General features: G+C 42.4%; 3 protein-coding genes and 1 long non-coding RNA gene across 4 annotated transcripts; 1 reads left to right on the forward strand and 3 right to left on the reverse strand.

Moving 5' to 3' along the window:
* The first annotated feature begins 4,282 nt into the window (after window positions 1-4,282).
* Window positions 4,283-4,954, forward strand: LOC109405396 (trafficking protein particle complex subunit 1). Its single transcript, XM_019678456.3, has 3 exons — window positions 4,283-4,463; window positions 4,522-4,731; window positions 4,793-4,954. Exons 1-3 carry the CDS (start codon window positions 4,368-4,370, stop codon window positions 4,919-4,921), a joined length of 435 nt encoding a protein of 144 aa, XP_019534001.1. The 5' UTR covers window positions 4,283-4,367; the 3' UTR covers window positions 4,922-4,954.
* Window positions 4,955-4,965: 11 nt separating this feature from the next.
* On the reverse strand, window positions 4,966-5,929 carry LOC109405395 (non-structural maintenance of chromosomes element 3 homolog). Its single transcript, XM_019678455.3, has 2 exons — window positions 5,580-5,929; window positions 4,966-5,509 (listed from the first exon to the last, which is right to left on the reverse strand). The coding sequence occupies exons 1-2, from the start codon at window positions 5,895-5,897 to the stop codon at window positions 5,009-5,011; spliced, it is 819 nt and encodes a 272-aa protein (XP_019534000.3). The 5' UTR covers window positions 5,898-5,929; the 3' UTR covers window positions 4,966-5,008.
* Window positions 5,930-7,712: 1,783 nt separating this feature from the next.
* Window positions 7,713-13,130, reverse strand: LOC134288612 (uncharacterized). The gene has a single exon (XM_062853974.1). The coding sequence runs from the start codon at window positions 13,128-13,130 to the stop codon at window positions 7,713-7,715; it is 5,418 nt and encodes a 1,805-aa protein (XP_062709958.1).
* Window positions 13,131-23,254: 10,124 nt separating this feature from the next.
* LOC134289592 (uncharacterized) lies at window positions 23,255-23,855 on the reverse strand. Its single transcript, XR_009998570.1, has 2 exons — window positions 23,552-23,855; window positions 23,255-23,491 (listed from the first exon to the last, which is right to left on the reverse strand). It is a non-coding gene; the product is annotated as an uncharacterized LOC134289592 (long non-coding RNA).

Raw genomic sequence — 23,855 nt, forward strand, 5'->3', positions numbered from 1 at the left:
TTCTAAGTGATATGAGGGATTTCTTCTTTCTAAAGGAATCTGTAGAAGATTTTCGGAAGGAAACTGGTTGAATTTCTAAAATAATCTATAGATGACTTTCTAAAAAAAACCTGGAAGAATTGCTGAAGGAACTCTCAGAGGAATTTATGAAGAAATAGCTGGAGATATTCTATAGGAATCCATGGCACATCATTAATCATAATCCGTAACTCTTACAGATATTTTTGCAGGAATCATTCAAAAAACTGAGGGAAATTTTGGAAAGTTTCTAAAGAAATTCGTTGAAAATTTTCCAGGATGAACCCAGGAGAAAAATAGTGAAATAAATATTGAGAAATAGAAGTATCAAACCTTAGAAGAATTTTTTAAGGGATTTGTGGAAGTATTCCCAAAGGTATCTTTGAAAAAAAAAATATTTCTGCAATATTTTTGAAAAAATATCTGCCGAAGTTTTTTTTAGAAAACTATGGATGATTATCCAATAAAATTCTTGAAGAACCGGAGCAAAAACATCGTCCACTGACAATAAGGCAATCCATGACGACTTTTCACGATGGGGGTGACAGCCAAAAATGTAAACACAGTGTGAGTACAACTTAACAAAGTTTCGTCAAGTGTCGTCGGTGCTTAACAAATTCCTTTGTGTTCAACTGTCACCCCGATCATCGAATGTCAAAAATACATGGTAAACAAAAAATATCATCTGATCGCATCTGTCTCATGGATTGCCTTATACAGTAGCATCTCTTCACTTTTGGACGTGTACGAACAACGTACGGAAACCAACGCAGTCAGTCGGACATTGTCCTGTAGATGGGCTAGATCACGCCAAAACCGGTCGACGTAAAGGTAATTTTAATCTTTTCTTGACGATTGTAAGAACGATATGACGGGCTACACAACCGTGTGGCACCGTTGTCAATTCAATCCAAATCCAATTGAGTAATTTTCTCAGTGTTCTACTTTATTTCTACTCAAACATTGTATCACACACACTTTGACACTACAACTGCGCATCGTACTAGGCAACATTCACATAAGCTCCACACAATGATTTATTTTCAATAGGAGGCAATCAGTGAAGTACTAGATTGAAAGTAGTGAGCTGGATTTTTGTATGGCGAGATGATCAATTCTCCATTTCTGCAATGAAATGGTGCAAACAGCGTGGGTTATATGATTTATTGACTAATTTGATGCTGTTTGAGCAAAAGTTTGGATAACTGTGTTGTTAAAGTTGCAGGAAAAAATAATACAACAACACAGTTATTCAAACTTTTGCTCAAATAGCATCAAATTAGCCAATAAATCATATAACCTACGCTGTTTGCACCATTTCATTGCAGAAATGGAGAATTGATCATCTCACCATACAAAAATCCAGCTCACTACTTTCAATCTAGTACTTCACTGATTGCCTCCTATTACAAGTTTCTGATACTGTTTGTTGACGGATTATGTTCAGGGAAGTATATTTATCATTTCCTCCGGAAGTTTGGCTTTAATCCAGCGTCAAGTCGTTTGCCAGTCCGGGTGTGTGTAAATATCACACTTTATGAAATTTCACGCGTTTTCTCACGAAATCGTCACATTATTCCCGAATTCGGGCATTGCACAAGCAATTCCGTCATATTTGCAAATTTTTATCAAATTTGAACTTTTATTGTATTTTTCATGCAATGGAGCATTTTTGCATTTTATTCTGAATTTGTGCATTTTTTCGAATATGGTGTATTTGTGTATTTTTATTTCAATTACGAATTAATCGTGTATTGATGTATTTTTGTGTACTTTTTTCGAATGTTGTGTATTTTTCGTTCAGTTTTGAAATTATCGTGTATTTATGTATTTTTGTGCATTACTTTCATTTGTGTATTTTCAACTCAGTAACTCAGTACAGTGAATCGCCCCTCGTCTATAAAGCAAAGCTAGATGCAATAGATACTTTAAAAAGTGAAATCTTGATAACATTCTTCACGCAGAAAAATAAATTGTAAACGCAATAGGAAGCAATCAGTGAAGTACTAGATTGAAAGTAGTGAGCTGGATTTTTGTATGGTGAGATGATCAGTTCTCCATTTCTGTAATGAAATGGTCCAAACAGCGTGGGTTATATGATTTCTTGCCTAATTTGATGCTATTTGAGCAAAAGTTTGGGTAACTGTGATGTTGTATTATTTATTTCTTGCCATTTCAACAACACAGTTACCCAAAGTTTTGCTCAAACAGCATCAAATTAGGCAAGAAATCATATAACCCACGCTGTTTGCACCATTTCATTGCAGAAATGGAGAACTGATCATCTCACCATACAAAAATCCAGCTCACTACTTTCAATCTAGTACTTCACTGATTGCGTCCTATTAAATTCTAGTTCAAATCAACCGATTTTTTAGTTTACTATAGTGACAAACTGATTTCTAGTTTAAACTGAACTGTTCTATTGTTTGATAATACAAATATATTCATTTGTCGAAATTTTTGACAGTTTGTTAAAACAAACAGAGATATGGTGTTTTCAACATGAAATAATGGATTGATTCAAACGACTGCACTTTTGCAAGGGGCTAGACATGTATTAGCATAATGAGTGTATTAGAAGTATATTAGGGGCTGTCCATAAACCACGTGGTCATGAGGGGGGGGGGGGGGGGTTCGGCCAATGACCATTTTGTATGGACGAATAAAAATTTTTGTAAGGACTAATGACCACGGGGGGGGGGGGGGGTTAAGAAGTCCCAAAAAAATGACCACGTGGTTTATGGACAGCCCCTTAGTATATTTGCGGTATATTAATACATTAATGTATACTATTGTAAATTAATGTATTACCATCAAAGTCATCGTACTGGCTGAAATCAAGGCTGTGACAGATGAATCAAAAATCAAACATTGTTTATCGAAAAAATCGGCTGCAGAGTTTGCTACGATGCACTAATCTATTGCAGTATACTATAATATACTAAGGGCCTGTGTCAATTGGCGAATTAAAATTAATTTTCACTTAAACTTGACAGTTCGATAATTATTTCCTTAGGAAAACTGTCAAGTTTAAGTGTCGAACTGTCAAATTTAAGTAAAAATTAATTTTAATTCGCCAATTGACACAGACCCTAAGCCACGAATTGTACGTGTCTGGCCCCTTGCACTTTTGCCACTAACAAACCCGGAATGTGATTGTGTTGGTGACGGCAGCAACTGCGGCAGCTCGGAAATCTATTTTTTAGACCGTCGGTAAGCGGATGGGGAGGAGAACGACTAAAAAAAAGACAAAAAAGGCGAAACCGATCAACTTTTTGTGGATGCTGTCGTGAGTACCTGCGCGTTATCCATCACGGCCAAAGCTGCACTTGGAAGTTGGCGTGATGGATTTGCTACACCTTCTTTGTTGTGGCGATGTTGGGGTAAGCATTTTATAGATGTGTGAGTACTTTCGGACCATGTTTATGGTTTTTATTTTGTTGAAACAAATGAAATTTTTGACATTATATGAAATGATGGTAATCGGTTGTTTTTATCGATAAACTCTAAATGAAAACAAAGAAATATAACTTTGAAATAAGTAAATTCTCAGTTTGAAAATCAACCATGCGTTTTATTGTTTTAAACAAGCGCCATTTTTCTGCGTGTTCCTGTTTGCTTTTAGCGTCAGGCGTTTTTGGCGCCCCTCTGAGGCTGACGCCCTTGGCGGGGGCCAACCTGGCCAACTGCACGCTACGGCTCTGCCTAGCGCCCCTACACGGAACCGCCAAACTACACAAAATTGAGTTCTTTTGACGCAATCCCATAGTTCCGCCCAATAAGCCAAATTTGAGTAAATCGATTAAACTCATACTAGGTAAATTGCCTTTACCTACAGCAAAAAAATATACTTAAGAGTAGGTAAATTCAACCCAAGACCCCCCCTCATTCAACCCAAATTTGAGTATACCTACATTTACTCAAAATTGGCTTATTGGGCTCAAGGACCCCCATTGGGTAGATGCATCTCTGTTTGTTTTTGACAACATCGGTGGGGGAAAGAGGGAAAACAACCTAATTTTGAGTAACTAGTTTATTCGATATACTCAGCTTTGAGTAAAATCGACCCAAAAATTAGGTAGTTTGATTTCTCCGTGTAGATTTTCGTTTTGGTTATTTTCGAAACCAAGGGGGGCGATTCCGTCCACTTTGAGAAATGCTGGCCTTATCGATTTTGATTTTGGTCGACTAGTCAGATGATGTAGCGCGACGTTTCTCCAAAGCGACACCCGTGCGCTGCTACAAAATAGAAAATTGATGACTGCTTATCAAAACAAACTTTCAGAGTGACGATTACAAGCAAAATTCCCCAAAAAATAGTGAAATTTCTGAATATTTAGGTCAATATGATTTACAATTTGTACATTTTCGACAAATACGGCACGCTGCTGTACTACGGCGAGTGGAACCGGTTGAAACAATCCGGAATAACAAAAGATGAGGTAAGTATCCTGAAGGCTAATCTAAACACTACCCTAATCACTGAATCTCCGAAATTAGGAAGCCAAGCTGATGTACGGAATGCTATTCTCGCTGAAATCCTTCGTGAACAAAATCTCCCCCATCGATCCGAAGGAAGGCTTCCTCTACTACAAAACCAACAAGTACGCACTGCATTTCGTGGAGGTGTCCTCCGGGTTAAAGTTCGTGCTGAACACGGACACGACCGCGACCGGGATCAAGGAGTTTCTCCTGCAGCTGTACAGTAAGGTGAGCGAATTCTTCCAACGGGGAGAGAAGCTCAGTTGTTCAATGAATCAAATACTTTCAGATTTGGGTTGAATACGTGGTGCGGAATCCACTGTGGACCATCGGAACCCCCGTCACATCGGAACTGTTCAAAACGAAACTGGACGAGTTCGTGAAACAATCAGCACTGTTTGGACCGAAAGTTATATAAATTGAATAAAACTTTCGCTTTGTTCTTTAACAATTACGCTTTTTATTTAAAACATTTAGCAGGTACTTAGATTTCTACAAATTTAACTCAGTTCTGTGTGACATCCATGGAATCGTCACCCTCATCGTCGTCGTTCAGCCCATAAGCAGCCGCGTGCTGCGTGATGTAGCAAATCGACGGCTTCCCCATCAGCTTACAGATCGACTCCAGAATGTCCTTCTTGCTCAATTCGTGCTCGGCTCGAGCTCCCCATCCGTAGAAGAACCGATCGTCATTCATCCCCTCGACCACCTGCTTGGTCCGGACCAGATAGGCTTGCTTGACGAACGTTTCCGTGATCAGCTTGCGAACATCCCCAAAGAACGAGTGCTCCCCTTCGTCGGAGATGTTCAGCTTGGCCAAAAAGTCCCACAGGCCCTGCTCGGACACGTCACCGTTCTTCATGTAGATGTAACCCAGAACCAGATAGAGCAGTGTGTACTTTCGTCGGTAATCCTCACTCATATCCATGACGGATCCGCAAGTAACGGTCGACACCAAAATGAAACTCTTGTTTCGCTCAGTTTCCACCAGCTTGTATCCGAAGACCTGGAAGAAGCAAATAGCTCAGTACTTTTGGCTTACTAGTAAGTAAATCCATTGGAACATCACGTCTCACATCCGCCAGCTCCTCCTTGGCTTGCTCGATGACCTTGGCGAACAGCCGACCGTTTCCTCCGAGGGCATTCTTCACCAAATCCGCTTTCTTGATCAGGTGCTTGTTGACCGACAGGTTCAGAACCGTTTTCACCAGATTGATCACCATGTGGTCCAGCTCGACATCGACCGAAGACGAGGATCCATTCTCTTGTGGCGGCTTTTGGCTTGCTCCGGTCGGACGAGCCGGTTGGGACTGGCTTGGTCCGGCGCGGTTACAAGGACCGGGTCCGCCTCTCGCCGCAGATGTCTGCGACAGGGTTCCACTCGAACGTGGCATTTCAGTTAGGTTCGGTACACTGATTTTAATTTTAAATTAAACCTTAGCTTGATATTATTATTTGAAAAACTTATTAGTTTTTTGAAGTAATTAATCCGCTATAATTGCTATTCATTGATGCTCTCCATGTAAAATTCCTTAGTTGTTTTTCCTTGACCCGATAATTATAAACTGGTTTACGTTCGATCAATAAATACAATTCGACACTGATTCTTCATTAGGGCCTAAATGACATTTTCGATTTCTCTTCATCGATCCTCTCTTTGTGTTATTACAGAATGTGTATTGAGTTTTCCCAAAATTTTTTGATTGAAATGCGAAGGAGATGACTACATCTTGCTATAGAAACAAAAATAATAATGATTTTGTTCGTTTTCATCAAGTTATTAGCGAAAGAGAGAGTCGACGAAGAGAAATCGATCAAGTCAGTTAGGCCCTTATGAAAAATCATTGTCGAATTACAATTACAAGTTTTTGATTCGCGCCGTTCCGTTTTGTTTTCGTTTTCGAAGATAAGGATGGTATGCAGTGATCGATCAGTCAGTTTTGCACTGTATTAACAAAGGGCCAACTCAACAAGCAAACCGCTAGCGTAACAGTACACTGAACGGCGGCTTGCGGTGAAAATTACTATTCTGAGGGTCAATTTAAATGCACAACGCCACTAAATTTGTGCAGACTGAGTTTCGTTTTAATTCAATAGAATTATGTTTTCAATTTTACCATGGACTCGATTTTCAATTAAAAAAAGTTTCTGTTGGCAACCGGATTCGAACCAAGAACCTTGACATCACCAGGCTCGCACGCTACCACTCAGCTATCGAACCGGTTGATGTGAGAAGAAACAAAACGCACACAAGAAGCGTTGGTGGATCGATGATCATGTTTTGCCATGGTAAATTTAAAAACATTTTTATGCTTGTCATTACTGCAAGGCTCCTCTCAGTGTAGAAAAAGGCATAATCGTATTTTACACGATCGGTGAAGTACTAGATTTATAGTATAAGCAAAGAGAACAGACGTTGAGGCTCGAACAATAATTCGTTCAAATCGTGTGTGTTGGAACGTTTCGGATTAATTTTCGGAGTTCTCTGTAGCACGCTATGTTTGTGGTTATGCGAGTAAGCGAGCTCAAAGCTGTTTTATTAAAGTTCACTGTTAGCTTCGATGTAAATATAAATAAATGTACAAACTTACATTTGGTCTCCTCGTTTTAATTCATCGGTTAATACTGCAGGATGACGGTTTCTTACTAAAATACTGATTCTGATACAATTCACTGAATATTTCTAGCTGACTCTGCCTTCTTGTCTCGTTTACAAAGAATGGTTTGAGGAAAAGAATATCGGAAGTTGCGTCAGCTGCTGTCTGTCAGTGCTTGACAGCTGACCTGTTGGTATGTGTCGGTGACGAGTCAAAAGGCTGCGCGCTATTAGAGGACAGTGGCGTAGGGTTGCCCCCAACATCCCCCGACCCGTAATGCAGGTCCATCACTTCCGGTGGTACTGCGTTACCGCTAGCTTCTTCATCCGCTGCCTTGACGTCCAGGATAGCAACCTTCGTAACAGGCCGCCGCAGCACTCCTCCACTGGTTTTCACTAAAACTTGTCTGCACCGTCCGTCTCGTCCTGTAAAGTGCCCCACACAATGCATACGTTTGCGTGTGCGTGACACTAGTTTGACACATTTCCTATGGGGAAACTGTCAAAAAAACGCAAACCTCGACGGAACGGACGCTATGTGCTCCAGGCTTAATAGCGGAAAGAATCCGCCCACGCAGCCATCCGTTCCGGACCGATGGATCAACGACGACAGCTAGATCTCCGACTTTCGGCTCCTTGGCCTCTCCGTACGTCCAGCGATAGTCGGGAGGTACTCCCGCACCCAACGATGCCAGAATTGATTCACCAGGTTCGTCGTCAATCGCCAGTTCGTCCTTAAGGACTCTGGATGATCTGGAATAGCCATCGGAGGTTGAGAAACTCCCTGCGAACTCAGCAGCAAAAAGTGGTTTGGAGTAAGGGCTGCCTGAGATTCTGACTCCAGCGGTACGAACGTCAGTGGTCTAGAATTGACTATTCCTTCCGCTTCGATCATCAACGTGAGAAGAGTCTCGTCATCGGGATTTCTGGTGGTCGAGAGGCTGGAAAAGGCTATTTTGATCGACCTGACAAGCCTCTCCCACGATCCACCCATGTGCGGGGCTGACGGCGGGTTGAACACCCACTTGGTAACTGCGTTGGTGAAGACGGCTGACAGTTCCTGATTCATCTCTCTGATCTGCTGCTGTAACTCGTGGCTGGCACCCAGGAAATTGGTACCGTTATCGCTTCTGATTTCTAGGGGCGCGCCTCGTCGCACGACGAACCGCCGAATCGCCATCTTACAAGCCTCGGTGGACAGGGAATGCACCACTTCCAGGTGAACAGCCCGGATGGTGAGGCACGTAAATAACGCCACCCACCGTTTGACCAAGGAACGTCCGATCTTGACCTGAATGGGGCCGAAGTAGTCCAGCCCAACGTAGCTGAAAGGGCGGGTGTACGGACTAAGGCGGGCCTTTGGTAGTGGTGCCTCACGCGGACACAACGGTTTGGCCTTAGAGATCTTACACTGCATACAAGTCTTCGTCAGATTCCGCACCAGTGCACGCAGGCAGGGAACATGGAAGCGCTGTCGTACTTCATTGATGACCGTCTCATTGTTTGCGTGCAAGTAGAGCCGATGGTACCACTCGACGACCAGCTTGGTCAGGCGGTGTCCTTTCGGAAGAATTATTGGGTATTTGGTGTCAAACGGTACGAAAATCGCTCCAACGATTCGGGTGTCCATTCGGACTACGCCACACTCGTCGATGAACGGAGACAACTTGTAGATCCGGCTGGTTCGGTTCAGTTTCGGCTTCTGTCCTTCCTTCGCTTTCTGTAGCTCAACCATCTCTTCAGGGTACGCGTCTTGCTGCGTTAGCCGCCACAGTGCGTTTTCAGCTTTGTTGAGTTCCTCGTTGGTGATATGCGAGCTCTGTAACGGCAGCTTCGTCGCCTTCCACCGGCAGTTGTCTGCGAAGCGATATATGTAGGCAACAGTCCGTTTTAGCCTTTCGAATTTAGAGAAGCGGCTCCATTCGATGACTTCGTAATGCTCCACCGTAAGGTGAACGTTGCACGGCCTGATCTCGACGGTCGTTGCTTCGGGTTCAGTCTGACGTGGCCACAGCTCCTCAGACTTCCACAGGAAATCCGGTCCTCTAAACCAACGGCTGTCGGTTTTCAGATTCGGTCCACTGGCCCACTTCGTGCCATCGTCTGCAACATTGGCCTTCGATGGAACGTATCGCCACTCTACGGCATTGGACTTGGAGAGAATCTCTCCTATTCTACAGGCAACAAACTGTCGGTAGCGGCGGTGGTCGGAATGTATCCAGGCGAGCACGGTCTTCGAGTCGGTCCAAAACACTCGCTGCGATATCGACAGGCTATGACTGTTGCAAAGAGTTTTCATAAGCCTGCAGCCTATCAATGCGGCCTGGAGTTCCAACCTCGGGATCGAGAGAGCTTTAATCGGTGCAACTTTCGCTTTTCCTCCGACGAGTGCGCAATGATACTTCCCTTGAATAGTGGCCCTAAAATAGGCGGCGCACGCATAGGCAGTCTCACTGCCATCGACGAAAACGTGGAGCTGCAGATCTTCAATGTCGGACACTGTCACGCCCGGGAAATAGGCGCGTGGTATTCGCACCTCTTCCAGCTCCTTGAACTTGGCGGTCCATGAACGCCATCGCAGCAGGATCTGCTCATCCACCGTGTCGTCCCATCCAGCTTTCGTACGCCAGATATCCTGGATAATAACGCGACCATGGATGAGGAAGTGGGAAAGAAGCCCCAGCGGATCGAACTGGCTCATCGCGCACCGCAGGATGCTTCGCTTGGTCGGAATGACTGTCTCCACGTCGATTTCGCTGGAGAACACGAGTACGTCCTCAATTGCCTTCCACTGCATGCCCAGTACACGTTCTATCTGGGAGTTTTCGCTGACGATCTTCATTGAAGCGGCCTCAGTTTCCCCGACCCGTCTGAGAACTGTCGACGAGTTCGAGAGCCAGTTGCGAATGGTGAATCCGCCACGCCGATGCACTAATTTGACCTCTTCTACAACCTGACACGCTTCTTCCTCGCTGTCGAAGCTCTGCAGATAATCGTCGACGTAATGTCGGCGCACAATCGCCTCCGCTGCTCTCGGGTATTCCTCTGCGTGTTCGATTGCGTTCACGTTTTTCACGTATTGCGCCGAGCATGGGGAGCTGGTGGAGCCGAATGTCGCTACGTCGATTACGAATGTCTTTGGAGAATTCCCGGGATCACCGGGCCAGAGAAAAAGCTGACTGTATCGGTCTTCTAGGCGGATCTTCAGTTGATGGAACATTTCCATAATATCTCCCACCACTGCTACTTTTCGTTCCCGAAATCCACAGAGAACATCCGGCAATGGTTGAACCAGATCCGGTCCTTTCAGCAACATGCTGTTCAGGGAAACACCATCCACCGTTGCCGCTGCGTCCCACACGATCCGAATCTTGTTTGGCTTCTTCGGGTGTCGTACTATTCCGACAGGAAGGTACCACAACCGTCTTGGGTCGGCCGTAGCCAGCTCCTCCTCCGTCGCCTCGTGGATGTAGCCCTTCTGCTGATACTGCGCTATCTGACGCTGGACGTTCTCGAATAGGGCTGGATCAGCAATGAACCGCTTTTCCAAGCAGCGTAACCGTCGTGCAGCCATGGCGTAGTTATCGGGAAACTCTACGTGTTCGTAGCGCCACAGAAGCCCGGTCTCGAATCCGCCTTCGACTCGCCTCGTTGTTTTCTCCAGTAGAGTCCTTGCCCGCTTGTCTTCGTCTGATTCAGGACTTCGATCTATCGAAACGCCTACATTCTCCACCGTGAAGTACTGCTTCACTAGCTCGTGCAGACTGTTATCAGAATCGCAGCCACAAATGTGCAGGTTGCAACTCGCGAAATTCGTCCCGTTTGGCATTGATCCGTAGATAGCCCATCCGAGGCGGGTCTTCGCCGCGATCGGTTCTCCTACGCGACCTTCTCGTATTTGTTGAGTGGCTGTGAGGTGCGTGTTCTTCGCTCCAATGAGTATTCCTGGAGCCGTAGATTCGAAGTCCGTGACCGGCAGCTTTCGTAGGTGTTCGAACCGGTCGGCGAGCTCGTTGTAGCGCAGCGTCTGTACCGGCAATGCCAAGGATTCTACGGTTCTGACATCCTTCAGCGGATACCGTTTGCCTCCCCCTATTCCGGAAATCTCTACTTCCACTTGGCGCGAACCTTCCTCTTCTCGGCTGATATTGCTCGTCCAGGTTAGGCAAAGACGCATTTCCGTTCCTTCAGCCTGCAAAGCGTCCGCTATGCCCTTCTCCAGAAGCGTGACGGACGACCCTTCATCGATAAAAGCTAGTGTTTCGATGCTCCTGCCCTTGCTGAACAGTCGCACCGGCAACATGCGGAACAGCGTGGAGCTCTGGGTGTGATGAGCGTTTACGCCTTCGGTAGGGGTGCTGCGTGGCACCGTCTCGCTTCCTTGTGGTGTCGGCTTGGCCGGGGTCGACGGACTTGCCGAGTAACTGTGTAGAAGTGGATGATGGCGCATTTGGCAGCCCTGCACGTCATATCGGGCTGCGGATCGACATGGCTTTCTACCATGCTTCCCGAGGCAGATCCGGCACAGGAAATGGTCTCGAACAGTTTTCCAACGGTCGTCAGGATCCATCTTCTTGAAGACTTTACACTCCTTCACTCGATGATCCGGATTTCCACAGACCAGGCAGGTGATCGACGATACTGCCTTCGTGGACTCCACTGTTGGCTTCACGGACATCGCTGCACCGGGTGGTGTAGCGTGAGCGTTGACGAAACCTTTCTGCTTTTCTTCCCTTTTCGGTTTTGATCCTCTCGGGTCCAGGGTGAGTGTGACTTCAGCGGCCGCAGACACCAGATTGGCCATGTATCGGCTGAATACACGAAGGTCAGCCACCGCAAACTGCCGCTTGAATGTTACCCACTCTAACTTGAGATTCGCTGGAAGCTTATCCACGAGCTCCTGGAGTAGAACCGGGTTCGAAAAATGTAACACTTGTCCCGCTGCCTCCAGATGCTCGCAGAAGTTCTGCACTGCCATCCCAAAGGCCACTACAGTACACAAATTATCGGCTTTCGGTACCGGAACCTCTCGTACCTTCTGAAGCAGTGCGTAGATTATTTGCTCCGGGCGCCCGTAGAGCAACTGCAAAGTCTGCATCACTTGCGGCACCGATGTAGGCAGCAGCAAACGGCTGCGAACTGCCTCCAAGGCCCCACCTTTCAGGCACCGCTGGAGCCGGCCGAGATTCTCCACGTTGCTGTAACCACACGCTTCCGTGGAGGTGTTGAAAGCACTGAAGAACATAGGCCACTCTTCCGAATTGCCACTAAACACTGGAAGCTCTTTCGGCATAACGTGTCGCGCCGCGAGTTGACGAGATGTCGGTGCTGAATTATCGATATTCGCGACAGGAATCACTTGGGCACCAAATGGTGCTTGCGAAATATGTGGGTTCGGTTGAGGAAGGCTTGTTGGGAGGGGGAAGGGAGCGTAGGACGTGTGTGCATTTATTGTGCTCATTTGGGGATAAACTGGCCCTACGCTACAATTTGCATACTGCGAATAAGCTACCTGACCTACTGGAGCAAAATTGCTTAAGCTACTTGTTACCTGGTATGGTTGGCTTACGTGCCCGGATTGTCCCGGATAGCTGACAAACTGACCAACTGAGCTGATCGATGGTGGCAGACACTGGGTGGAGCTGGTGAGACCCGTCACTGGATTGATCCAATTTGCTGTGGTGATCGGCGTCGATGATCCCGGACGGTTTGCTCCTCCTCCAGGCTGGAATTCGTGCGCAAAGCTTGTAGTTTGTCCCATCGGATGCACGCTTGCAGGTAGGTGGCTTTGTTGCAGGTTCACTTGGGTTGATATCGCAGTAGAAATCGGCTGTTGAACTGGACCTAATTCGCCCCCGAAAAGCGATGCGACGGCCGGTAATGACGAAGTGGCTTGCGGGGTGGATTTCATCCCTCCAGTGGCGGAATGTTGCAGTCTTGTTCCGGACATCGTAGTCGCAACCGTCTCTGTACTCGCCGGTGCCAAAACTAGCTGGTTCTGGCGGACAGCAACCTGGTCCAATCGATTCATCCAGTCTCCAAGACCACCGATGTTTCCTTCACCGCTGGTTGATTCACTCCTTGCATTCACGATATCGTACCGCGCCTTCCACACCTCCTTTTCCAACTGCAATTTTCGTTGTTCGATGCGCCGCCTGCTGTAGTTCGATCTCCCTAAGCAGGACGGCTTTTCGCTCCTCCAGCAGTTTGAGGTTAAGTCGTACGAGCCCCCCAATAGCTTCTGTTCCCCGAGAGGAATCGTCGGTCTGTCGGTGCCCGCTGCTGACCTGAGCACTGCAGTCTGCATCGGAGCCGCCGAGAGTGGTTTTCGCGGCACATTCCTGGCACTTCCAGTGGTCCTCTTTCTTGCCGTCGTCGAAGCCCACACATCCAAAGTGGAACCACTTACCGCAGCCTTCGCACTGGACCATATCGTCAATATTGTTGGCCAGATCGCACAACTGGCAGTCGAAGCGGTCGGTCTCCGGCATCCTGAATCCCCGTTCCGACGTGGTTCGCAACAAATCTTTGAGTTTTGTGTTGGAACGTTTCTTTTTTTTTTTTTCCAGTCTTTCCAAACCTTCCTTTCACCGTCGTTCCTTATTTATTTGTTTACTTCATCTTCGACTGGGTCGTACAGATTGCTTATCTTAAATATAAATAAAAAATGCATGTTGCAGTAACAAAAATACAAATCAAATGACACATGAGAAATAAACTAAGTACAGAGAACTACAAACTGCTATTGAAAGAAACAATACATGAGCTTAAAAAGTCCGGTGCGAAGGTCGCCATGCTATATTAGAATAATCTCTAAACTCGCGACACCACACTTCTCTAGGCCAATTCGATTTTTTCAGAGCCGAGTTACGAAATTTTGCTTCGACAGATACTTTGTACGATACATAGTCTAGCATGGAAACGTTTTTCCACGGAGGTACTAAGCGTTTCACACTTAACACTTCTTCCGCGCCTATGGATTCGCAAACCATTAGCTTTAGTTCATCCTCAGTTACATCAGTTGCAATGTTTGTTACATAAAGATTGATCGGATCGGTACAACTGTTTGCGGTCATTTCACTAACATATACAGAACTAGATGCAAGTGGGATAGACTGATTGTCTGGACAAGGCAGATTTTCGTGATGACGAATTGAAGTACGAGGCTCTGCAGTTAGCTTCTTTTCCACTTTCGATAACGTTTCACTCATTAGTTTAACTTCCGTTTTCAAAATATCAAAGTCACTCTTAGCTGCGTACTCATTGCTGTTCTTATCGGTAGCAGTTTTGCGAAAACGTCCTTTTGCGATGTAATCCCTGCAGGAGTCGCACATCCAAAATATGCTTGGATGTAGACATGCGCATCCCTCGTCGTAGGATAGACCCATGCACTTTGCATGGAAACTGCGGCGATCTTCGCATTGGCCGTCGCAGGACACAACAATATCTTCTGTGCGGAATTCCAATTTGCAAGCGCTGCAGTAATCATCCATTCTCAAGTTTGGTAAATCCTATCCACACGAACAATATACGCTATTTCACGACCAGATGGCGGGGTGGTCGGTAAAACGATCGGCGATGGCTATGTATATATCAGAAGTGCTTTGTGTAGGTAGAAATAATCATCGGCGAGATAGCATTCGTTCTTCCAAGAAAATAAACAAGCAAATGATGTCGATCCGTGGACGTAGGCCAAAAATGCACTATTTAATCAAAACAAGCATATCAAAATGCACTTAACTGTTTGTGAATGCAGAATAAACACTTAGCAATCAAACTGCTTTTTCACAATATTTCCAGCGATCGAAGAGGCATGCAACTATAACAACAACATACACATACACATTTCGGATTAATTTTCGGAGTTCTCTGTAGCACGCTATGTTTGTGGTTATGCGAGTAAGCGAGCTCAAAGCTGTTTTATTAAAGTTCACTGTTAGCTTCGATGTAAATATAAATAAATGTACAAACTTACATTTGGTCTCCTCGTTTTAATTCATCGGTTAATACTGCAGGATGACGGTTTCTTACTAAAATACTGATTCTGATACAATTCACTGAATATTTCTAGCTGACTCTGCCTTCTTGTCTCGTTTACAAAGAATGGTTTGAGGAAAAGAATATCGGAAGTTGCGTCAGCTGCTGTCTGTCAGTGCTTGACAGCTGACCTGTTGGTATGTGTCGGTGACGAGTCAAAAGGCTGCGCGCTATTAGAGGACAGTGGCGTAGGGTTGCCCCCAACAGTGTGTAAAGGATTTAAGTGTATCTCAACGCCACCAACGGAGACTGCCCCACATATAAACTCGATTCGACCACACGATGGCAGTGTTCATCGTTAAAATACACTAACCCACAAAGCGACACGAGCCCTCAAATGCAAAAAACGGCGAACCCTGGAAACAAAAATGACAACACGACAATGTAAGTGATAGGATGCTAGCGCCACGCAACGGGAGCATAACGACATACTTTGGTATAACCGTTACAAAGTTTTACACAAGGTAGAAAGCAAGGATAGACGTCAGTTCTCTGTGGTATAAGGCTATCTGGCGCTTGATCACCCTGATAAAATTTCCAATAAAATCACCATAAACTACCATTGAATAATGATAAATTTGACTATTCAACAACAAATTATATTGTGTACGTATTTTCCTGCTGAAAATGGTGTATTGGAACTACAATACGTGTACAATAAAATCAATGGCACAAGAGATTTCAATAATAAAAACACCATAAGTTGAATGGTAGTTGACTTGATTTTTTTCCAGAAAATTTGGATTTTTTTATGGTAAAGATACATAACAACCCCCATTTTCTATTGTAAAAGTGACATTTACAATACATGCTATGGTGGAAAACCATAAGATCTGTTGTTACTCTATCGTTTTAAACAATTGAATTAATGGTAAGTACCATTCAATTCAGTGTGTTGTAACAATCCATTCTGTTGTATCTCTATGATCTTTTTTATCAGGGGCACTCTTCTCTGTTTCGCTCCCGAGGAGGATAGGTTTGTTTTTACACGAAAACGTTTGTCTGCTTGAGAGAGAAGGGTGATGAACGCTGATTGCCTTAACCTTCCGTGACTCGCGTGGTTGGCCACCTCCGTCAGCACCACGCTAATGCCATAGACTGATTTCTGAGTACAAATTCTACACTGAAATGATGATGATATTGATGATATTGTTCAACCATCTATTGTAGCAAGGTCACAGAGAACAGACATCTATCTTTGCTTTCTGCCTTGTGTAAAACTTCGTAACGGTCATATCAGAGTAGGGGGTTGTGGGGCAAAATGGCCACCCTAAGCTTAGGCGCCTTGGGAGCATATACTTTCATCAGAATATGGCTATTTAACACTCATCCCCTTTGTTTCATGTCTTTTCTATCTTATTAACACAAAAAAGCATTTTATTTTGCACTGCGAATGCAAAATAAATTCATTTGAAAAATGTTACTTTCGACATAGAACTTTTGCCATATGGGGCAAGACGGCCACACAGCTAAATTTTTAAATTAGTATGCTTTATCCCTAAGCAACGTTCAATAAACCAAGGTCGAATCATCCGCAACGCTTTGCCTACAGATGGTGTGGCATTTGCCAACATTTTCTTTATGATAATGTTTGAAATAAAATTGATAGAAATTTATTTGGAAATGTTCTATGATTTGATGTATTTTTTCAGCAAACTTGTTTCCAAATATACTATATTAATAATATAACTCACTTCCAGCTATTTCTGGCGACCCTTTATCCTGCGCTTGTGGCGCCGCTTGTGACGAACGTGGCAACTATTACACTCTAAAAACGTATGCCCTTCAGAATTACACACGCTGTCAGCATTAATGAACTAGGGATGTCAATAATCTCTTCAGTTATCGATAAATAATATCAAAATGTTTAGGGTTTAAATAAAAAAAATCATATTCTTTGCATGATAGTTTTTGCACACAATATACTTTTAGTCAAAATGAACCAACAAGTATCCCCATTAGCCATAGCAATTGGATTAAAATATTTCACTTCTCGGTACCGTGCCATGCCCTAATACCGTGACCTTAAGGATGCTCTTCACTTCAAAGAGCCCTGTAAAAATCAATTATCCGTGTTTCTTGATTTTTCAAACGCTATATTATTGGTTATTCTGTGTATTATGTATAATAAATATAATTAATGGTATTCCAAATGTATAAACCATTGTTAAAAACAAAATGGTAAAACATAGCATTGTGCCTAATACCGTGTATGTAACCCGCGTACATTGGTGGTTCTTTGAATCATCACTATATCAATCATACTAAGTTCATACTTAAAAGAATCTGTGCGTTAAACGTTGCCTAGAGGTTTGTACAATTGATTCATAAAGTAAAAAAGTATCAATAATATTTTCAGTTTGCAGTTTTAGTCGAAACACGGTATTTGGAACACAAAAGGAACCATGCCCTAATACCGTGTATTGGTACTTCGCACTCACATTTTGTGAATATTTTTAATTGCTTGTTTTTGTAAATATGTGCCAAATTTATTACGCCTAACTTAAGAAGGTTTAATATGCTAATGATTGAATTAATTACTTAGTTAAAAAAATAAATCACTTAGTAAAATATTTGAGTTTTTTGTCAAATACACGGTATTAGGAGGCACACGGTATTAGGGCATGGCACGGTACTTCCAAAACAAATATGCTTCTGGAAAAAAATGATAGTTGCGAAACGTCAAATTGCGTATGTTCCATCACTGATATACGACAGTTAGAAACTATAAACTTAATATCTGCTTTGTCCAATATCATAATTTTGTTTGTGTAAATTGAATTTTGTACATCCCTAAATATGATTAACGACCATAACAAAAGGAAATGTCATGGAGACACGGTTAAACATATTTAGCAAATATGTGGTTTAATTTAAGGTTGATTGCCACGTTTGACGCTAGATGGTGCTGTAAGCTGTTCGCCAATTCAATGTATGGGGAACGCGGAAGTAAATTATATTGTTTATATAATATATTTGTTGTTTCTCTCGAAACGATTGAAATACATTACTACTCTTTTTATGCATTATACTGTAATTCAACGTCTTGTAACGAACCCTTATAGCGGTTTTAGCTACGATTTTCCATCCCTGTGCCAAAATATTCAATGAAACCAATCACCGTTCAACAGCAAAGACCTCCAAAGTTTTTCTGAGGTATCATCTCCATCGTAGTTAATTTTAACAGCTTCAACTAATATGAAAAGCAATTTTCTGTGGTTTTGCAGTATCTCTAAACATCAATAACAGTTTTAAGGCTGCTTTAGATTAATTTTTGGATGGCGACATAGGCCTTACCACAGGTGGCCATCTTTCCCAGAATGATTACGATATGTTTATCATTTTTTATATGACATAATTAATTTAAAACATTGAAATTTTATTGTCGAAACTCATCAACAGTGACATAAAGACACCACTAAAAATTCAAAATAATTTTTAAAACAATGTTATTTCAATACTAATCCTTAAAATAAGATGGCCTGATACTATAAGAAAACACTGTTTTTGAACACTCAAACTTCAAACACTATTTTATAGCAGATTTTTCAAACTAATAGTAACTTTTTCGAACATTTTAAACATAAAGCATTGTTTATAATCACAACCCATGCAGAAAATATTTTTGTGTTGCGAATTAATGCTTAAAAGACAGGGTGGCCATCTTGCCCCACAACCCCCTATGTGGTTATGCTCCCGTTGCGTGGCGCTAGCGTCCCATCACTTACATTGTTGTGTTGTCATTTTTGTTTCCAGTGCTCGCCATTTTTGGCCGTATTGCGCTCGTGTCACTTTGTGGGCTAGTGTATTTTAACGATGAACACTGCCATCGTGGGGTCAAATCGATTTTATATGTGGGGCAGTCTCCGCTGGTGGCGTTGAGGTGCACTTAAATCCTTTACACACGATTTCGACGTATTTTTGTTCGAGCTTAAACGTCTGTTCTCTGTGGCAAGGCAGCTGCCTATAGCACTGGAATATTCTGAAAAGCGAATTGATCAAGATTGTGCTGTTGTTAGTGGTCAGTCATTCTCCTGTATGAAGGGCCAAAAAGGGTTGTGCGGACCCGCAAGCAGACACTTGCGCGAAACCCGCGTCAGGGGAAAAGAATCTCCTTCCAGAAGAAAGTTCTCACGAACAACTGCAAAATCAAGCCCTCGATTGACAGAATACTCCCAATAGATGGGGTCGAAGAGCCCGCCCTCAATCCACGAAATGTTAACAACAAGAAGGAGGCAGTTCCAAGCTCCTGTCCAAATCGCTTCAATCGGGTGCCCTGATGGTCCCTCCCTTTCCCAATATGAGATGGGATATGTATGTATATGTAATGTATGTGAGTGTGTGTTGTGTATGTTTTGTTATACATTTGTATGAAAAACAATGATAATCATGATTAATAAGCATTTATAAAATATGCGAAACATTTACCTGATTACTCCTGAAATAAAATGTGGATTAGTAACAAAACATTAAAAAAGCACATCAAATCTCGATCCTGGAATGTCTGCTTACCACAGATCGGCCACTTTAGGCATGAAAACATTAACAAGATCGAAATTTGATGTGGTGGTAGGTCTTACGCCGCAACGCACCATTCTAAGGTGATCTACCCACGTTACGGGGCGAGTACAAATTCTACACTGAACGTTGAACTTTTCGTCATTGAAATCAACGTTTGAAAGCAGTTTTTTCGTTCAAAAAAGTTTTTGCTATGAAAATATATTCACTGTACTCCACATGAGGAATATAATGCAGTGAATATATTTTCAAGATCCTTGTTTTTATTTGCAGCGAGAAAACTGCTTTATATTTTCCGAAAAATGATGACGAATGCTTGAGCCTGAAATGGTGCAAAAAGCATGGATTTCTTGCCTAATTTGGTGCTGTTTGAGCAAAGCTTTAGGATGTGTTCTGGCACCACTGCTAAGCTTCGCCAGGACAATGACAACCCGAAGAATGACAGACAAAGCGGTCTGTCAGAAACGTCATGAGTTGGAAGCTGCAGGGAAAAATAGAAATAAGACAAAAGACTTGAGTAGTGGGCATGAAATGCAAGTGCACATTGGAATCTAAATTTATTATAATTCTAATTGAATTCGGGCCAACTGCAGCCAATAATTGTTGAATTAGTTTGAATCATTCGCCAATTGACTGCGTGCGATTCTCGCTGTGAAAAGAAACGGCTGGTACGAATCTTTAATAGTTTTCGGCATGAAAGTTTATTGTTAAGGTTAAGCGATTATGACTAGCGCTAATATTACATTCTTGTAGGCCGCAGATTACTATTGGTAATTTATTCGGAAGAGGCTCTTGTAGCGATCGTAAGAGTACTAAGTTGATTAGTAGGAGCGTAGGAGGTATTATTAATCTATATAGTATTTATTACTTGTTCCCGAATATCATTATTTACATTTTTGATCCCTTTACTGTGAACTTATAGGGGAATTGGGGCACGATAAACCCTTGTAAATTTGAGAAGTGTCGACAAGTTATTGGGAGAAGAACAAATGTAAGACCGATAGCTACTTATATAATATGGTAAAACTATTATTAATGAGACCAATAAATTTTCAGCTTTGAGCTGCGTTGACGAAAGGCGCTGCTGCAGAGAGTTTTTTACCTACAAGAACAGGATGAATGCAGCGTGGTCACCGACGAACCGACGTGACAGCTAGAACAAACAAATTCAAATTTGCTGTCCGCGACGCCATGATGAAAAATAGCCGAACACTATCGCCACCTCTATAACGGCCCGCGTTGGTATGCTAGCTTGATACCAAACCCCCGTGTGTTAACATAGGAAGAGGTTCGCGTCTACGCTGATTTGACAGAAGGGTTCGCTCGCTTTGCTGGTTGACCGTTAAATTGAGGGGGACAGTTTTGAAACACCACTGTCACGTCGGTTCGTCGGTGGCGTGGTAGCGGTTAATACGATAAGGTTGTTTACCACACGTCTACACCTACAGTGCGGTCAGAGCACACGTCTGCTTCGCAATCAATCCTCAACGCAGCTGAAATTATATACAAGCAGCCTGGATGATAGTGCTCATCGCCAACGTAGAAGAACAATAGCCTCAGTGTAGTTATTTGTAGTCTGGGCCGTCCCCACGCTGGTTCGTAACAAACTTGATAGGTATAGTCTTTTGTAGGTAGTTCCACAACTGCATGTATCAAACCTTTCGTGTACAAGTAGTACGTAGCAGATCGCCGATCGAAATAGATCACACGATGAAGCCGATCTGCGCTCCGCGCGCGATCTCGAGTCTCACGCTTCCCTGCACTTCGCGGGCCATTCAGGCGGCTGTTTACTCTTCGCTTCTTTACCTATTTTCTCTGGGACAAATGTGTTGGACTGTAGCAATATTGTGCATACTGTGGCAATGTTGGCCGCACTCACTGTAGGCATGTTGTGCAAATATGGCGCCGGCGAGAGCGCCAACAGTACACTCAGAATAATTAACATATCAAATATAAGTTCCCTGCACTTAGATTGTGACCAATTGCTTTTGCACTTAAAAACTAAGTGCAGTCCTATCGAAACTTTGTCAATTCAGTCAAGATTAATTTCATGTGCGAACCTTTTGCTTTGTAAATATCAATTGATGGGTTTTAAATTGTGAGGCACTTGGTTCCTATTACTAAGAATAACAAAATTATTGGCTTTAGAAGTTGACTTTGAAGTAAAACTAAATGAAAATTTTGAATAATCTGTGATCAAACTGATAAGGACTGTTCAATTTATAAAACGGACAACTTTACAAGGCTATAAAAAGAAGACGAGTTGTTCAAATTTAACCACTCTTGGTTCGTTGTTCAGTACATCATCTTTCATTATAGTAATCATTTTTGAATCGAATAAAAATAGTTTCATTTTATAGAAAATCGGCCAGGTGTTAAATGAGGTGAATTTTTCGATTACTGAAAATTGAAAATATATATAAAATCACTGTTCACATATGGTATATCGTTTTTAATACCAGAAAAATATGTGCCATGCTGCAGCAGCATGAGTAATAAACATTTTGGGAAAAATTAAACTCAATTGGAAAATTAAGTGTTGAGATATTAAAGTCTCAAGTGAGAATCGATTTTTTGAATATAATTCAATTGTAAAGCAAAAAGAGCATGAAAAAGTTAAATAATTAATTTTTTTATGCATCCAGTCGAAAGTGGAAATGATGTGGTTTTAAATGCAGAAAACTGCTTCTTAATAGCATTGCTGGTTTGGTTACTGTGCGTCATTACAGACGCAGTAATCAAAACAGTTTTGTATTTTGAAGGTTCTTCCAAATAACAATGCAACCAAATGCAAATTTTGCGTAACAATGATGTTGGAAATAAAAACTTTGCATCCGATTATTATTATATAAGGTGTACAATAACATAGGACCAACTTAAATGAAAATAAATAATAACAAGATTAGCTAGAGTCAAAAATCTGCATCAATGGAGCAAAAATTATGAAATGTTTCAATGTGACCATCTTTATGGATTAAATTTTTGATGAAAAATGCAATTGAATCAAATTTTTCTTCTGTATCATTTAGAGAGCAATATTCTACTACTCTAGACAAATTTTTAGCCGAATCCGTAATGCTATTGCAACACAGGACTTAAATGAACATTTCTTAATAATTTCTATGAAAACAAGGCAAATCACTGTATCAAGCTGGAGACTGCTTGGTGCATTATTACTGACCAACTATTGAGCTTTACCTTTAGTAGGATAGTATAAGATTCCAATACATTCAAAACTTCATGAAAATGTTCATGTTAAGTATGTGGAAAGTTATGTCGAATTTTGAGTAATGGGATTTTATTGATGTTTTATGAAAACCGCTGCAGTTACATAATAAAGAACATTTTGCTTAATGTTATATTTTTCCTACATTTGAGAATATCTATAGAAAGTTATGCAAAAAACTGATAATGATTTTATTGAAAAATAAAAAAGATATCGCACAAGAAAGTTGTCCGTTTTATAAAGTGAACAGTCCTTATAAATATACTTTCCAGATCATTTTCTATGATTAGTTTTGGAAAGTAATTAACCAGTTCGATCACATATTATGCCGAACTAGATTTGTTATCAAACACCAAATAAAGAGAACTGTTGACGATGGTTGCAAAATATTCAAGATTTATTTTTACACCATTGTTTGCTCAATTCGGCGACATCACGGTCAACAATGATGATGGACCGGGGAGATCCGCATAGATGCCATGATGAGCTCCCGCAGTCTGCCGGTCAGCACGTCTCATTCGCAGCTCCCTCCGGCACTCTGGCAGCCTCCAAATCATTTACGACTTCGTCCTTGGTGACGGTGGTGAAGTGGTCAACGTTGTAGTGCAATTCTATCGAAATTGTAAAACAGATGTAGAAAAGGTTTTTAAAGTTTCAAGTTAACTTCTTACCTTCAAAAACAGAAAGCAATTCGGTCGGCAAACTTGATTCCTTGAGGTGGACAAAGAACTTTTCCGTGACAAAATTTGGATCTTCTGCGCGCGCCATGCTCGTTTCGCGTTTGTTATGCTGTGTTTGGAATTTATGTTGGCAGGGTTGCTTTTTAAGCTGCTACACTCTAAATTTATTATTAAAAGAATAAAATTTAACAAAGTAACTTTTAATTTTCATCAGTTGCACATAGATTGATTTCTCTCTCTCTTCTTCGTCATCTATGTGCTTTTTGCACTTAGATTCAATCAGTAAATTAATTTG

The sequence above is a fragment of the Aedes albopictus genome, chromosome 1, assembly GCF_035046485.1.
Source record: "Aedes albopictus strain Foshan chromosome 1, AalbF5, whole genome shotgun sequence".
NCBI classification, from domain to species: domain Eukaryota; kingdom Metazoa; phylum Arthropoda; class Insecta; order Diptera; family Culicidae; genus Aedes; species Aedes albopictus.